Here is a 16722-nt window from a genome sequence, read left to right as displayed (position 1 = left end):
TAAGTTTTCGAAATGACGCTTTTAAAATGGGAATTAAAAAAATTTAAAAGCTCAAAATTACCAACCCTGTAATTGGGTGCTGTCAGAGTACACTAAAAGTTCGCAGATATTGTTTCCAATATATGCGGTTTTTCATGAGTTGTCGAAAATTTGGAAGCACCGAAGGTGCGTTAAACGCTAGTTATATTTATATCTTTTTATGCTCACCGCTGATCGCACAAAATGCTAAAAGTCCTAAAATGGAAATTATAGAACGAAGTTTTTCATGGCAACAATTTTGTTTTCTGCTCTACGGGAATTTACCAAATTTTAACGCTGTTGCCGCTCGATAAATTTTATTGGATTTTCTTTAAACGTCGTCGATTTTGTTACTGGGCAAGTTTTCTTCAAATAGAATTTCAGTCCAGACAAAAAGTTTTAGATGGGTTTTTTGATTTTTTTTCGACACCGTGGCTATCTATTTTATTCTTGTCTGCTAGCTTGCAACCTGTTTTGACGTGGTATTGTGTTTATGTGTGAAAACTTCTGCCGTTTTACGGGTCAGGAATAGACCAAAGATAAAGTTTCCTTAAACCAGAAAAAGAAATGTTTCGATGTTACCGTAAAAGAAACATTTTTTGTTTAAAAAAGGGTGATTAAGAACATTTCTATGGGCCAATGCGCAAATTCCATGTGCTAACTTTGAAGGAAACAGTATTAAGGCTCCACGACCAATTTTTTTCTTCGGAGAAGTATCCACTTCTAGATGACTTATTATACTTCACAGAGAATATTCGAAAACCATAGATGACAAAAAAGTCAGTTTGATTGGAATTTATAGGGAATTTCAGGTATCTGATGTTTTTATGACTGGAACTTTTTCGACTGCTTCTTCTGAAACTGAACAGAGTTTGGAACATGAGCCTACGAGTCTTAACGATGTTCCTGCTTATCATGGATTTAAAGTAGCAATCGAAGCTACATTAGACTACGAAGATTTCATTCTCTATGTAATTCGAGTGAAATATAGATTCGCGTCGTGGATAGTGCGGCGTAGATATAAAGAGTTCGCCGAGTTACATGCATCACTAAGCAAACTTTATACTGAGCCCAATAATGAAGTCCGTTTTCCAGGCAAACGATTGGTTGGCAATTTTCGGGAGAAATTCGTGCAGAAAAGACAGAGGAAGCTGGAAGAATATTTGCGAGCTAACATGCGAAATCTATCGAGTATTCCGAAGGAACTGGCTTTCTTTCTTGGTAGGTATATCTGTCAATGAACCATTTGTCGTCAACTTTCGAAACTAGTTCCAATTGGTTCCAATCCGTTTTTGGTCAAGTTTGAACTGCAGTCAATTTATGGCTTGCCAAGATCAATCTCTCATTGAAAGTATTACTAAACTAAGTAAAGACACAGGATTTGGTGTATTGTTTTTTCTTTATAGCTCTTAGGGTCCATAAATTGAAATAGCAGCGAAAGATTTAATTGAATGAATTAGTTTCCCATTTTTAGTATCAAGAGATTAAAGATCATGACTTCAGAGATTATTCACATCGGTATGAACGAATTATTACTTCAGATGAAAGTCAATTGGTTTTAATTAGACAGTGTGCTAAATATATATAATGCACAGTTGAAACCCCCACTCAATTGGCGAACATCTGAAGCCCAAAACGTTTGCACTTTGTCTTGCCCAAATTCTTAGTGAGAATATCAGCCACCATATTGTCAGTCCCAATATAGTTCAAATCCAACTGTTTCTTTTGAATTAAGTCCCTGATGAAATGTAGATGAATAGCAAAATGTTTTACGACTCCCTTGTTAACGTCGTTTTTCACAAGAGAAATACATGCTTGGTTGTCCACAAACATTTTGAAATCAATTAAATCGAGTTTGATTTCGATCAGTAAATTCAACAGGAATAATCCTTCATTACAGGCTAACGAAAGAGCTGTAGCCTCTGATTCAGCTGTAGATTTTGCAACAGTAGTTTGGAGTTTGCTAGCCCACGATATTGCACCGCTGTTTTCAAACAGGAAAAAGCAATATCCACTAGTACTGCGTCTAGTGTCACTGTCACCTCCCCAATCAGAATCAGAATAGCCATACAAGATTGGCGTAGCAGTACATCGTCTGTAGATAAGTTTATACGATCTAGTTCCTTTCAAATATCGTAGAACTCGTTTTGCAGCAATCCAGTGTACTTCAGTAGGGTCGTTCACATATCTACTCAAGCAATGAGCGATGAATGAAATATCAGGCCTTGTAGTAATTGACAAGTAACTTAGACTGCCGATAAGTCCTCTATAATCTTTGTCGTTTGCTAATTTCACCTCATTTGGTAGCCGTTTACAAAGTTTTAAACCATCAGCTGCAGGTGTAGACACTGGTTTACACTCAATCAAACCAAATTTTGACAGTAGCTTGTCAATATACGCTTCCTGAGAAATTTCTAACCCATCCCCACAAAAGTTGAATTTCATCCCCAAAAACCAATAAAGTTTTGCTGTTTCGCTGATTTTGAATTGACTAGATATTTGTTGTTCAAATGATATAAACTTGTTAGCATCATTGCAAGCGTAAATTATATCATCCACCCAAATGCATACGTATTCCAAAACATCTTTTGAAATTCTCATGAAAAGACAGGGATCACTTTTTGACGCTGTAAAATCTATTGACTTAAGGAACATCTGTAAGGTATAGTACCAATTTCTTCCTGACTGCTTTAATCCATAAATAGATTTATTTAGCTTACAAACAAGTTGATTACCCCCACTTTCTTTCTGCTCAAAACCTTCAGGTTGTTGCAGGAAGACATTCTCTTCCAAATTAGCGTTTAGATAGGCTGTTTTTACGTCCCATTGTCTTACATCAAAACCCTTAGCTGTTGAAATTGCTAAAATAAGTCGTAATGTTGCCATTTTTACTGTAGGACAAAAGGTTTCCTTGAAATCAACGCCTTTGATTTGATTGTAGCCTTTAGCCACATATCTTGCCTTGTATCTTGAAATTCCCCCCTCATTATTGTATTTCAAAGTAAAATGCCACCTTCCCCCCAAAATAGTTTGATCCGTTTGTGGAACTAATTCCCAGACATTATTGTTGATCAGAGAATTATATTCATCCTGCATTGCTTTTTTCCAATTGGGGTCAGAAAGTGCATCGTTAGCATTTTTTGGCAAATTATCAACATAAAAAGTTGCATCAGCTAGCCAACACTCATCAAAAATTGTCTCATTTCTAAAAAATGAAATCTCAGGCGCATTTAATTGTTTGATCCGTTGGCTGCGGCGTAATTGATCATTTTCAAGGTTTCCGCCATTGACATTATCCGCAGAATTTTTCTCAGAAATCTCAGAATAGTTTTCAACGCTTATTTCCAATTCCCGTCCAGAATCATTTTCATCGTCATTTTTGAAAGGAAAAACTTTTTCATCAAAAGTAACATTTCTACTCTCCAAAAATTCAAAGTTTCCATCAAGCTCAGTTCCTACTATATAACATTTACTGTTCAGACTATATCCAAGCAGAAATCCTTTCACGGCCCTTGAATCAAGTTTTTTCATGTTTACTTTTTCGACAAACATATATGCAGCACAACCAAAAATTTTTACGTGTTTCAAATCAGGTTTGCTTTGGAAAAATTTTTCGTATGGGGTTACCCCAATTGCAGAATGATAAACTCGGTTTTTCAAGTAGAAAGCTGTTTTCAATGCAAAAGACCAAAATTTCTTTTCCATGCTGGCAGTTTGTAAAAGACATCTAGTTATTGCCATTACACTACCCCAAGTTCGCTCTATTTTACCATTTTCCTCTGGTGTATAAGGCGCAGAAAATTCAGTTCTTATGGCATTATCAAGACAAAACTGTTTAAACTTTCCAAATTTGAACTCTTTTGGATTATCACTAGCTATTGTTTTTGGTTTACCATAATCCGCTATGAACTGTTTGAGCATCTGAGTGCTATCACTTTTATTTTTCAATAAGTAAACCGCAGAAAATCTTGTGTAGGAATCAATAAAACCTATTGCGTACTTAAAATTGTCTACAGATATCGTATCAATTGGTCCCAAAATATCCGTATGAACAATTTCTAGTTTTTCTGTAGCTCTAGTCCCCCAAACTTTTGGTATCGCTTTCCGCTTAGCTTTTTCAGTTTGACAATCAACACAGTTATTATGTTTCTTTTGGCTAAATTTAACTCCCTCCGTTAGATTTTCTAATTTCTTGATGTCATCAAAATTATTATGGCCAAGCCGTTTATGCCAAATTTCTATGTCCGAAACAACCATTGCAACATTTTCCACAGAGTGTTCATTTGCCAGTTCAATTTTCATTTTGAAAAGATCTCGTTGATTTTGAAGCAAAATTTCAGAACTATCTGGTAAAATTATTCTGGGACAAACATCATCAAACATTACATCAGCTTTATTTCTGTTAAGTTTAGATACAGAAACTAAATTTGCCGTATACGTAGGTACAAACAGAGTATCTTTCAGTTCTATAGTTATCAATCGACCATCACTTGTTTGAACATTAAACGTTACTTTTCCCTTTCCCACAATTTTTGAATTACTTCCATTTGCACAGCCAACATTTCCATTAATATTCGTATCAAGTTCCGTAAAAAATTCGCGTGTTTTAAACATATGCGCAGAGCAACCGCTATCAATCAAGCAAAATTTGTCGGAATTTACGCCAAAATCATTGTCATTAGAATGAAAACTGAAAAAGTCGACAGTGTTTTATTTTTCTGAAGTAAAATGGCTTTTGTTTTGTTGATTTTTTGATGTAAACTGTTTTTGATGGCTGCTATTTGAATGGTTATTTTGGGTATTTTTCCTACAATCTCTAGCAAAATGTCCCATTTGATTGCAATTGTAGCATTTTATGTCTTTCTTGCAATCCTGTTTTCTATGACCTTGCTTTCCGCAACTGTAGCATTTAATAGTTTTATTACTAAAAAACGTTTCATTTGTTGAATTTTTCTGCAAAAAAGTCTTGCTTGTTTCGGCAAAATTTGACAAATCTCTTTTAATCTCGTCCAAGCTTTTTGCATCTTTCGAAAAATTCACCACAGTTGTAAAATTATCAAATTCTTTTGGTAGTCCTTTTAAAAGCATTGCAATCATCATTTTTTCAGAAATACCCTCTCCCGCTTCTTGTAGATTCATTTGCAAATTTTCCGATCTAAGTATGTAGTCCTTAATCGATTCGCTCGCCTCTAATTTCAAATTAGAAATTTCATTTAACATTCTTTGAACACGTGGTCGTTCCGTACTTTTAAAGTAGCTTTGCAGCCGATTCCATGCCGCTGAACCATCTGGTTTATCGCGTTTTATTAGCATTACAGACTTTCGATCAAGGCATTGTATTAATTCACACCACAATTGTTCTTTTCTATCATTAACATTAGTCTCATTTTCACTACTTCCTGGAACATCTGTTCCCTTCAACGTTTTCTTTAAATTCAAAAACTATACGAGCTTCAAATTGCTCAGCAAAATACTCCCAATCATTTTCATTTCCCGAAAAAGTCAATTTTTCCAATCTTGTTTGAATACTTCGTGCCATGGTTAAATGTCACTTCAAATTTCGAATTGTAAAACTTCTCTTTCAAAACTTCTTTTTTCAAAGTTGTAATTCATACAACCAATTCTTTTCTTTCTCTTGAAATCCTATTCATACAAACCACCGTAGAATTTTACTCTCTGATGCTGTCAGGCGTAGAGTCTCAATTCTTCACGAAGTCGCCCATAACCTCTTAGGGTCCATAAATTGAAATAGCAGCGAAAGATTTAATTGAATGAATTAGTTTCCCATTTTTAGTATCAAGAGATTAAAGATCATGACTTCAGAGATTATTCACATCGGTATGAACGAATTATTACTTCAGATGAAAGTCAATTGGTTTTAATTAGACAGTGTGCTAAATATATATAATGCACAGTTGAAAATAGCTATCTATCTATTATATATTTAAATGCGGGCTTCACTATCTCGCCATGTTTAAGCTTTTTCAATGTATTATTTATGCAAGTCTAGCAAAAGATTTTTTCACCTTTAAGCTATATCGTATATTGCAATGGTTAAGATTTTTTTTTCGATTTTCCAGTTTAAATTCAGTGTTTATTTTACTTAGTTCGAAATTAGAAACCCTATAGTGGGACGTCAGAGGTTGCGAATCTTGCCCCCAAATATCACTTCTCAAATCTTTGTAGTTTTCGAGATATGCCGTTTTTTTATGATTTTTTCAAAATTTTCAAAAACTTAGATTTAAAAAAATTGAAAAACTTAAAAGATCTCAATCCTGTAGTTGGAAACTGTGGGGGCTTGCTTTCAAATATGACTGCTCAAATCTTGGTAGTTTTCGAGATGTGACGTTTTTTTGTTTTTTTTTTCTGTTTTTTTTTCATTAGAAAAATTAGAAATATATATTAGAAATTAGAAATATTTATACTGTTTTTTATTAGAAATATATATTAGAAAAATTAACTTTGAAGTTTCTCAAAATTTGAAATTCCCAACGCTGTAGTTGGGTACTGTAAGAGTACTCTCAGGAGTTGGAAATCTTGTGTCCAAATGAGACTGCTCAATTGCTTTCAGTTTCCGACATGTGACGTTTCTTAGTTCATTTTGAAAATTTTCAATATGTAACTTCACAAAATGTTATGGTTTTTCAAAGTTTGAATTCAAAAAACTTGAATATGAAAACTTTTTGCAAAATTTGACATTACCAACATGTAATTGGGTGCTGTCAGAGTACACTAAAAGGATGCAGATCTTATTTTTAATATATACGGTTTTTTATTTATTGGAAGCACCGGAGATGCGTTACACGCTAGTTTATTCTTAAGAGGAAGTAATAATATTTAGATGCTACTTGACTAAAGCAAGGAATTACCGAAGAAGAATGTTTTGGTCGATTGTATCAAATGCCTTTGAAAAATCTAAATCACACCAACCAAATGATACTTCATGCTCGTTAACTGAGTTATATAACGAATTCAGCCAGGTTATTAACTAAAGTATAGTCGAGCGCCTAGGCAAAAGAATATGTTGGGATGGATGGAGCACATTTTTTCTAAACAGTTTGAACAGGTGGTTGTTGAGAATTCTTTCGAAGAGCTTGGGCGCAATATTCAAGAGAGTTACAGGTCTATAATTTGAGAGCTTCTCCTTTTTAGATGGGACTAACACATCCTTGTGTCCAAAAAGCGGGAAAAGTGTTCAAGCGGGTCAAGTTTGAGAAAATGTTTCTTATAGAAGGCTCTGAAACTCAAGTAAGCTTTATGAAAACTACAGGTGGTAAATTATCCGGCTTTTTGAAACAGATAGAGATGCAAAATCTTTGAGTATATCAGTGGTAGTTAAAGAAGGGCTTGAGTTGACAAAGCCGTTTGACTGTGGTTGGTAAGGTTCTCTTTTAGGGCTGACAACACTACTGGAATAATTTTTTATTAACTCTGCCTTATCGCTGTCCTCGGATGCTTTTACTGCATTCCACTTCATAACACGTGAAGATCAGCTCCACTAAGACCCATGAAATACTTAAAAGTGCCAGAAGTATTCCTTGTAGCAAAAAAGATCTGATTCGTAATAAACCAAGTCTGTGTTTTCCAATTCTTTACAGAGAATTTCTAATCGATCTATTTTTTGACGAAGTGATTCAGTGGGTTTCCTCGAAAACTGCCTGCGCATAAGTCTGTTGAGCTGATTGGAAATATCTTTGATACCCAGGGCGGCAATGATTGTCTGTTTATTTATTTTCGTTGTGCATAATAAAAGTAAGTTGAATATCCACTCATACATGCATAACCTCAATAGTCGTAGAACGTCAAGACTTCGAACTTCACGGGATGATGGTTAGAAGTTTTATGTTGATTTCACATATGCAGGCTCATATCAATCGGAGAGATAAGATTGTTGGCTAACAGAATATTAGACCTTGCAGTATTGCAATCAATCATTTGGGTGAGATTACACTCTAGTTTTCCGACAATCGAATTTTCATATGGGTCGGCGCTTTCTCCAATATTCCAGTTAGTATTAGGAAAGTTAAAGTCACCTCCGAAGAATATCACATCAAAGGAGATGTTGGAAATAAAGTTCAATAGGACCTCAAAGTCGAATTCTGTATGGGCTATATACAGGGGGATTATAAATGCAGCATAGAAGGTTGCAAGTGGTACCAGACCAACACTTGACCATAACGGTTGCCTGGTTTATATGCTGGGTAAACAGCTCAAATCTAATTGCTCATGTTTGAATGACTGACTACTATCAGAACCCCACCGTGCTTCGATACACCTTTTTTTTAACTTATGCTCGATACAGTTCATTTTGAGGTTACTGTATTTCCCTGCCTTTCATTTCGGTTTAAAGCCAGTTTTCGGTCACCATATTTATATCATAATTGCAGGTTAAAACGCATTAACGAAAGTTGTGCATTTTTTTAGAGTTAGGATACTTTGCAGATTATAAAGGAGGATTTGTAGTGAATGCAGTCAGTTTGTTTCGTTCAAGTCAGCTTGTCGGCCTTTTAGAAAGAGTTTCATTTCTTTTATGAGTCTGTCTTTTCTGTCTTTTCCACCATTAATGAGATTTCTGGTAAGGAGTATCTTACGTTCCAGTGCTTAATCTTCAGAACTTAGTGCCGGAGAAACAAATACCTGTTTTTCGTTATAGGCATACTTTAGCTTGTAACTTTTTGACAGAATCTTACGAACATCACACTTATTTTGAAGAGTAACAAGTATGTTTCTGGAACGTTTCCGACGCGGACATGCTTACCCAGCCCTTGCAAGTTTTTCAAAGGAGGGATTTTGTCCAACTTTTCGAATATTTCAGTGATTGCCCCGTAGTTATGATCGACTGTCTTTTCTTGCTAATTTATGACTTCTTTGTCTGGTACTAATTTTTTACCGCGTTTTTTCTCATTTGTGCCAGGTGGTTATTGGATGGAGGGGTGCTTACGTTGCCTGATTCAAAATTCTGGGGATCAGTTACTGGGGTACCGAAGATAAACATTCGCTTACCTTGTTGACACATACAGCTAGTTGAGATGCTGAAATTTCAAATGAATCCTTTCGAGAATTATATGTTTCCAACCTGATACTGATTACTTTCAACTGACCCTTCAAATCCCTGACTAAGCAGCAGATGCTCTCTTTATTCATTTTCTTTCGATGTTTTTCCAGAACTGAGGAGTCCCAAGCAATCGTTTCCTCCAGATTCGGTAGTAAGATTTAGGCTTAGAATATAGTTCAGGATCAACATCTGTTTGAGAGTCGAGCCGCCTCGATTTGACAGCCTCTTCTGAGCTCATTATCTAAATCTGAGTTTCCGAGACATGTCTTTTTGTAAGATTTTTTCAAACGTTTTCAAAAACATATTGGATATTCACAATCATGAGTTGGGTGGTGTCGGATTTATCTCAAAGGTTCTAATTTTCGCCTCCAATTGTGATTGCTCAAATGCTTCTATTTTCCAAGATAGACGTTTTTTAATTATTTTTTTTTTTCAAATAATTTGACACAAAAAACTTCAGTTTAGAACTCACAACCTTCTAAAGAGGCGCTCTCAGGATACTCTCAGGCTTTGCAAATCTTGCCTCCAGATTTGTTTGCTCAAATACTTCTAGTTTCCGAGATATAATGTTTTTCAGAAAACTTAGATTTAGAAAATTTCACAAAATTGGAAATTCACAACCCTATCGATGGGTGCATCCAAGGTAGTCTCAGGGGTTTCAATTCATGGGTATCCAAGGATGTCTCAGGGTTTGCAAATATGAATGCTGAATTCTTTTTTGTTTCCAAGATACGACGTTTTTATGGTTTTTCAAAGTTTGAAATTACCATCCGTTTTTACCAAAAGTTTGTAATTGTGTGCTGTCAGGGTACTCTCAGAGATTGCATATTTTTTTCTACGTTTGACCGTTGACCGTTTGATCTCGTTTCGAGATATGCCGTTTGCTTATGAATTGTCAAAATAACTTGTGTTTTTGTGCAGATATGCAGAAGTATGAGTTGAACTGGATCGTGCATACTCTGTCGGAGGAATTGTTCGACAAGAATGAGTTGCAGCTGCTTCCAGAGCGGTTCAAGACGTTCCAGTTGGACACCCTACAGCTGCATGCCATTTATCAGAGAATGAATCTATCGCTCCTTCCAGATAACCTTGAGATGACAGAGGTAAATCACAAATATACTTCTAAATAGTGACCTGTAGCATTTGCGAAAGCAAGTGACTTGTAATCGGCAACTAGAATTTTTTTCCCGTAAACAACTTTTCTCACACTTTCTGCCGATGATCTGACATGCTCAATTTCTTGAAAATTCAAATGGAACTTCGTTTTAGTTCATGTGGGGAAGTAATTATGTTTTTCAAATATAAATATTGAAAAAATGATGATTCTCTTCGGCTTTGTGGTTTTTGTCCTAATTTCTGTCGGCTGATTTTTCGTTTTTTTTCTCAAATGCAATTTATATTATTTGGTAAGTGGTTTTTTTTTAATTGTAAAATTGAAAGTTGCAGTGTAGTTTGTAAAATTACCAACTCTCATTTTTAAACATTTTAAATGCTGTTTGATTTTTTTCGGCTTAACGGATTCGGCGTATGTTGAATTGGCTTCGTCAAATCATTTTGCGCAATTTTTAGGGCGAATTTTATTTATTGTTTTTGTCTGCTTCTGGAGGGATGGGGCGTAAAAATACTTTGAAATTTATAGCTTGAATATTTTTTTGTGTCTACAGTTTCGTTTTCGGCTTATCGAGCGCCGACCCAAGTTTTTTCGCCTTAGTTGCCGCTCGGTCATTGTTTCCGAAGCCTTTTTATGATCATCTTCAAATACAAAGATATGACAGTTTTGTAGGTCTCCATGCATGGGAGGATACAGGCCTAAAGTTAGGTTCCGGTCAGGGTCTGTTTTCATACAAATTGAAAATTTTCTGTAAAAACAATTAAGTATTGTTAAGTAATTTTTTCCAACCAATCATGATCGATAACTAATCCCTAAATGCTCTCTGCAAAGCTCAATTAGTTATCCATTAGACAAGGTTAAAGATAACAGAATAAATTTGATCTCTCTAACTAACTTTTCCAGTTTTTCTTTAGATGTATCGAGACAAAGGAAACAAAAGTAGGAATAAGTCGGTATTAGACATAACTTCCGTTCCGGCCGAAAACAGATAGCGCGACGAACAGACGGTGTACTCTATCTGCAAGTTCTCTATGAGATAGCCAATTGGATCCATCCATCTCTGCTGGGGTTTTTCTTATGATTTAGGCAATTATCACTATCTTTCAAATTCTTTCGATGAACTTCTGTAATGGTATAGTGCAGGTAATTAATTTTTACTACGTTATAAATGATTTTTGGGAGACGATGGACGTAGTTTCTATTCTTATATAAGTCGCGATGGCTGTTTTTCGAGGTTTGAAATTTACTTTTCCGTGGTTTGGCTTTTGATTTCTATTTAAGTTCAATTATTTTCTTTTGTTAGAGGTCACGAAAAACGTGATTGAATTATAGTTTTGAAAATCCTCGGATAGTTTCTCGGAAAACCGAACGTTTAGATTTTTCAAAAAAAAACAAATCAGTATTTTTTTTCTGTTAGATTGCGTTCACTAACTCCTTTCCAACTGTCCGTCGGCTATGTTTTTTTTGAAAAGTCTTTGATTTCTATACAAAAATTTCATATGGTTTTGCGAATTTTTTTTTCCAAAATTCATCTCTGTTTTTTTAATTCTCCTTTTATCAGAAGAAAACAATGAATAGACCTTTATCTTAAATTTTCCGAAATCCGAGATTTTAGAAGATAGCAAGAATTTGACAAAATCGCCGATTTGTTTTAAAGTTTTTCCCAAACGATTATCTCGCCACAATGGTTGCAGTTTGTCTAATGAGCTCTTAGAAATTGCGTGTTAGAAAATGGTTTGTATGTCCAAATGGCTGTGTAGTCAATCATTTTTTAACGCAAATAATTGAACTGTCTCCATGTCAATTTCAATGAATCAAATTCAAAGTGTGTAATTACTCCGTGAAAGCTCAGTGCTGCTTTATTTTATCTGGGCGAACTCGGACAAGTTTTTTGTCAAATTAGGTTGTCTTTAAACAAAAATGACAAAGAGAAAACTTGCTTAGATATCAGTTGATTTAATTAGTGCTATTTTTTGTGTGAAATTTGATCTCACATTTTTTCGCTAAAAAGGTACCAGTTTTTGCTTTTTAGTCCCCTATAAATTACTTTAAAAGTACTGGTTAAATTGCTGACAAACGTATCAAAGTGAGCTTCATTTTTAGCTCAAAATGTTCACGCAGGGTATAATCTCTCCAACTATTAGCACAAAATGTTTGATGAAATTTGTTATCAAATAAAGAATTGGTAAAGAAAAGAAGATTACCCCCTTTTTGAGCTGTGTTAGGCTGCGTATGAGGCTCAATTTTATATAGCTTTGTCAACAATTGAACCAGTCTTGGAGTTAAAATAAATCGATTAAAAAACCAAAAGAAGTTTGTCGACAATTGAACCAGTCTTGGAGTTAAAATAAATTGATTAGAAAACCAAAAAAGAGGTAAAAATTTGAACTCAAATTTCGCAAAATAAATTTCATCAAAAAAATTCTGCTAAAATTCGGGAGTAAGTCTTAAGACAACCCAATTTGAGAAAAACGCTTAAATGTTAAGGTTTATTTTTCAGATAGTTCAAATCAGAACTGTACTTGTAAAGTCAAGGTGCGCAAATAATCTTGCCTTTGCTTATATTTGCCGTAAAGAACTTGAATTTTTTTTTGCGCTCAATGCGTGGTGAAGTTTTTTTCATTGTGGATTTTCTAGTATGGTTTTTTTTGGCTTAGAAACCTAATTAAATGGTAATCATGCTTGTTTGTAGGCCTCTATTAACCTGGCACACCTTATGGACTTCGCATTCAGTCTCACAGTGCTGAAAGTGGAAGGACGCAACCACCGTGCAGGTAAACTGACGAACCCTTCGGAACCCTTTCAGTCGTTGTTCGGATTACAAAATGAAATTCCAAAATATATTTTCTATTTTTAATTTGAGTTTCAGCGGAGCATAGAATGGTTTTTATCAGTGAAGTAGGTATCAAATTAGTCTCAATCTATTTTAAGCGTGGTTTACACCTTTTTTCTACACAAGGAATGCTTGTGTTATAGTATGCACTATCTTTTTTTCCAACCTAAGTCGCAAATATTGTTGCGACGCAAATATTGTCGCGATAAATTGTGTTCATTTTACAAGTGTACATTTTGGTTCAGCTATTAAGAACAGTCAATGCTAAGAATATTAACACGGACTATTATATTACAAATAGCACTTTAGCTTCAAGGTATCATGGTTCTGTAGCGTCGCGGTAGGGAAGGAGAAAGTGTTCATTTTGATCAATAACCAGTTATTAAGTACAGCCAATGCTAAGGACGTTAACACATACTATTATTTTTGTTCCGACTTTCGTAACGAAAGTAGCAGAATATTTGTGCTCGGGTGTTTTTTTTTCTTCAGACAAATTTCGAGGTTTTAACTAGCCATTTTTGGCGAAATTTTCTTACATCATTCGAAAGCTATTGTTGTCCTTAGCTTAAATTTGAACCTTTGTTATTTCACCTGTGATTATGTCTATAATAATTTGAACCTGTGATATTTACCTGTAGTTGTTTTACCTGTGATTATTTTTCGTAAAGTTATGGGGGTTTAAAGCTTGCCGTTTTGCCAATTTGGGGCAATTAACGCGAGATCTAATACGGCAAAGAAATCGTTCCAAATTGGTTGAAGAAGCTTCCTTCCAATAATTGATTTTTTACTAGGAGCGAAATTTATCACTTTGTACTGAATATGGCGTGTAAAGGGATGATTTTCAAAAATCTCAAATTAAAAAAAGTTGCATTTTTATTTTTTTTACATTTATTTTTTTCATGATATTACTGCTCCATAGAATGCTTTATCAAATAAGGCCTGTTAGTTGGTGATTGTCTTTTTATTGAATTGACTGGTACTGCTAATGCGTCATAATTGGCGTGCATAATTTAAGAAATTTTGTAGACTCAAAGTTTTACACATTCAGTTTTTCCCAGTAGCGTTATCGGTCATGTTTTTGCTTGTGTATGCGAAATGCAACTTCGCCTCTGTTTTAAAATATTATTTTAATTAGAAGACTGATTTCAATCCTCTATTAGTACTCAAGAAAATGACAATAAGTATTTGAAAAAAAAAGTAGTGTAAGGTTCAAGTTTACCAGCTACCTTACAACAGCAAATAAATACTACTAGCAATTAACGCACCTTCGGTGCTTCGAAATTTTTCGACAACTCATGAAAAAAACCGCATTTATTGGAAACAACATCTGCAAGCTTTTAGTGTACTCTGACTGCACCCAGGTTTGGTAATTTCGAACTTTTAATTTTTTTAAATTCGCATTTGAAAAGCGTCATCTCGAAAACTTAATGGGCCTCTGGAGAAATTTGGAAGCCAGATTTGCCACCACTGAGACTCCCTGAGAGCACCCTACTATAGGATTAGGAATCCAAAATTTTGTGAGTTTTTTAAACCTAAGATTCCCGAAAAAAAATTGAAAAAAACGTCTTTTCTCGGAAACTAAAAGGATTTGAGCATTCATATTTAAAGGCAAGATTTGAGACGCCTGGGTGTACGCTGACAATAAGGTTGTATCTTCATCAAGTTTGTAGTTTCAAAATTTTTGAATTTCTTTGTAGATAAGTTCTTTGAAATTTTTTAAAAAAATCGAAAAACGTCACATCTCGGAAACTAAAAGCATTTGAGCAGTCGCGTTTAGAAGTCGCATGTGGCAAGATTTGCAACTCTTTAGAGTACCCTGACAACACCGAACTATAGAGTTGGGAATTTCAAATTTTGAAAAATAATTGATTTAAACTTTCTGAAAATTTTGAAAAACTCACAAAAAACGTCACATCTCGAAAACTACAAAGAATTGAGCAGTGATATTTGGAGGCAAGATTCGCAATCCTTGAGAGTACTTTGACAGGACCTAACTACAGGGTTGGGAATTTCAGATTTTTAAAGAATAGAAATAATTCAAGTTTTCTGATAAATTTTTGAAAATCGCAAAAAACGTCATATCTCGAAAACTACAAAGAATTGAGCAGTCATACTTGGAGGCAAGGTTCGCAATCTTTGAGAGTACTCCGACAGGACCTAACTACAGGTTGGGAATTTCAGATTTTTAAAGAAAAAATATAATTTAAATTTTCTGAAAATTTTTGAAAAAATCACAAAAAACGTCACATCTCGAAAACTACAAAGAATTGAGCAGTGATATTTGGAGGCAAGATTCGCAATCCTTGAGAGTACTTTGACAGGACCTAACTACAGGGTTGGGAATTTCAGATTTTTAAAGAATAGAAATAATTCAAGTTTTCTGAAAAATTTTTGAAAATCGCAAAAAACGTCATATCTCGAAAACTACAAAGAATTGAGCAGTCATACTTGGAGGCAAGGTTCGCAATCTTTGAGAGTACTCCGACAGGACCTAACTACAGGTTGGGAATTTCAGATTTTTAAAGAAAAAATATAATTTAAGTTTTCTGAAAATTTTTGAAAAAATCACAAAAAACGTCACATCTCGAAAACTACAAAGAATTGAGCAGTCATATTTGGAGGCAAGATTTGTAACTCCATAGAGTACTCCGACAGGACCTAACTACAGGGTTGGGAATTTCAGATTTTTTAAAACTAATAATAATTTAAGTTTTCAGAAAAATTTTGAAAAAATCTTAAAAAACGTCATAACTCGAAAACTACACTTGAGCAGTCATATTTGGAGGCAAGAGTCGCAATTTTTGAGATTACTCTGACAGGATCCAACTACAGGGTTGGGAATTTCAGAATTTGCGAAAAAAATTCATATAAGTTTTCTGAAAATTTTTTGAAAAAATCACAAAAAACGTCATATCTCGAAAACTACAAGGATTTGAACAGTCATATTTGGAGGCAAGATTTGTAACTCCTTAGAGTACTCCGACAGCACCCAACTACAGCGTTGGGAACTTCAAGTTTTGTAAATTATTTTGTTATTTGAAATTTCTGAAAATTTTGAAAAAATCTCAAAAATCGTCTTATCTAGTTAACTAAAATGATTCGGGCATTCAAAATTGGAGGCCAAATTCGCAACCCCTAATTCGATATTGGGCTGCTTAACTTAAACTCGGTAAAATAACCACTAAAATCAAATTGGAAAATGAAAAAAAATTCTTAATGATTGCAATATACGATATAGCTTAATCATGCAAAAATAATACGTTGAAAAAGCTTAAACATGGCGAGATAGTGAATCCGCATTTAAATATATAATAGATTATAAATGCCTGGAAGATGGCCCAAAAAAAGAATTTCATCTCATCGAGTGGGTCATCTCAAGAATTTAAAGAGCAGAATCATAAAGGTGTAAAGTGGGCATCAGTTAAAGAGCAGTTTGTATAATGATTCATTATCAAAAAGATGATATTCGAAACTAAATTCTATAAAAAGTTCGTCTTTCTTATTGCTCTTGCGATGAGCAAGCGTTATGAAACCGGAATATGTTTTTTTGGGTTAATAACTAGTTGAACAGAATCACTTGAATCATATTACCTTGACGGACGTCTGCTTTTTTGTTGGCTAGTTGCCGCAGCACCAAATTTGCCTAAAATTTGATCTCATTTTACTCAAATTTACTCAGTGTATTCCGGGTTTGGGCAAGTAATT

General features: G+C 34.5%; 1 protein-coding gene across 1 annotated transcript in view; it reads left to right on the top strand.

Moving 5' to 3' along the window:
- The first annotated feature begins 822 nt into the window (after window positions 1–822).
- LOC134841227 (uncharacterized) overlaps window positions 823–16722 on the top strand; it is a 31119-nt gene continuing 15219 nt past the window's right edge. Inside the window, exons 1-3 of the mRNA XM_063857071.1 lie at window positions 823–1239; window positions 9995–10176; window positions 12877–12958. Of these exons, the coding sequence (XP_063713141.1) occupies window positions 846–1239; window positions 9995–10176; window positions 12877–12958 (658 nt within the window). The 5' untranslated portion in view covers window positions 823–845. The remainder of the gene's footprint in view (window positions 1240–9994; window positions 10177–12876; window positions 12959–16722) is intronic.

The sequence above is a fragment of the Symsagittifera roscoffensis genome, chromosome 3, assembly GCF_963678635.1.
Source record: "Symsagittifera roscoffensis chromosome 3, txSymRosc1.1, whole genome shotgun sequence".
Classification (NCBI taxonomy): domain Eukaryota; kingdom Metazoa; phylum Xenacoelomorpha; order Acoela; family Convolutidae; genus Symsagittifera; species Symsagittifera roscoffensis.
This window is presented reverse-complemented; position numbering and strand designations above follow the sequence as displayed.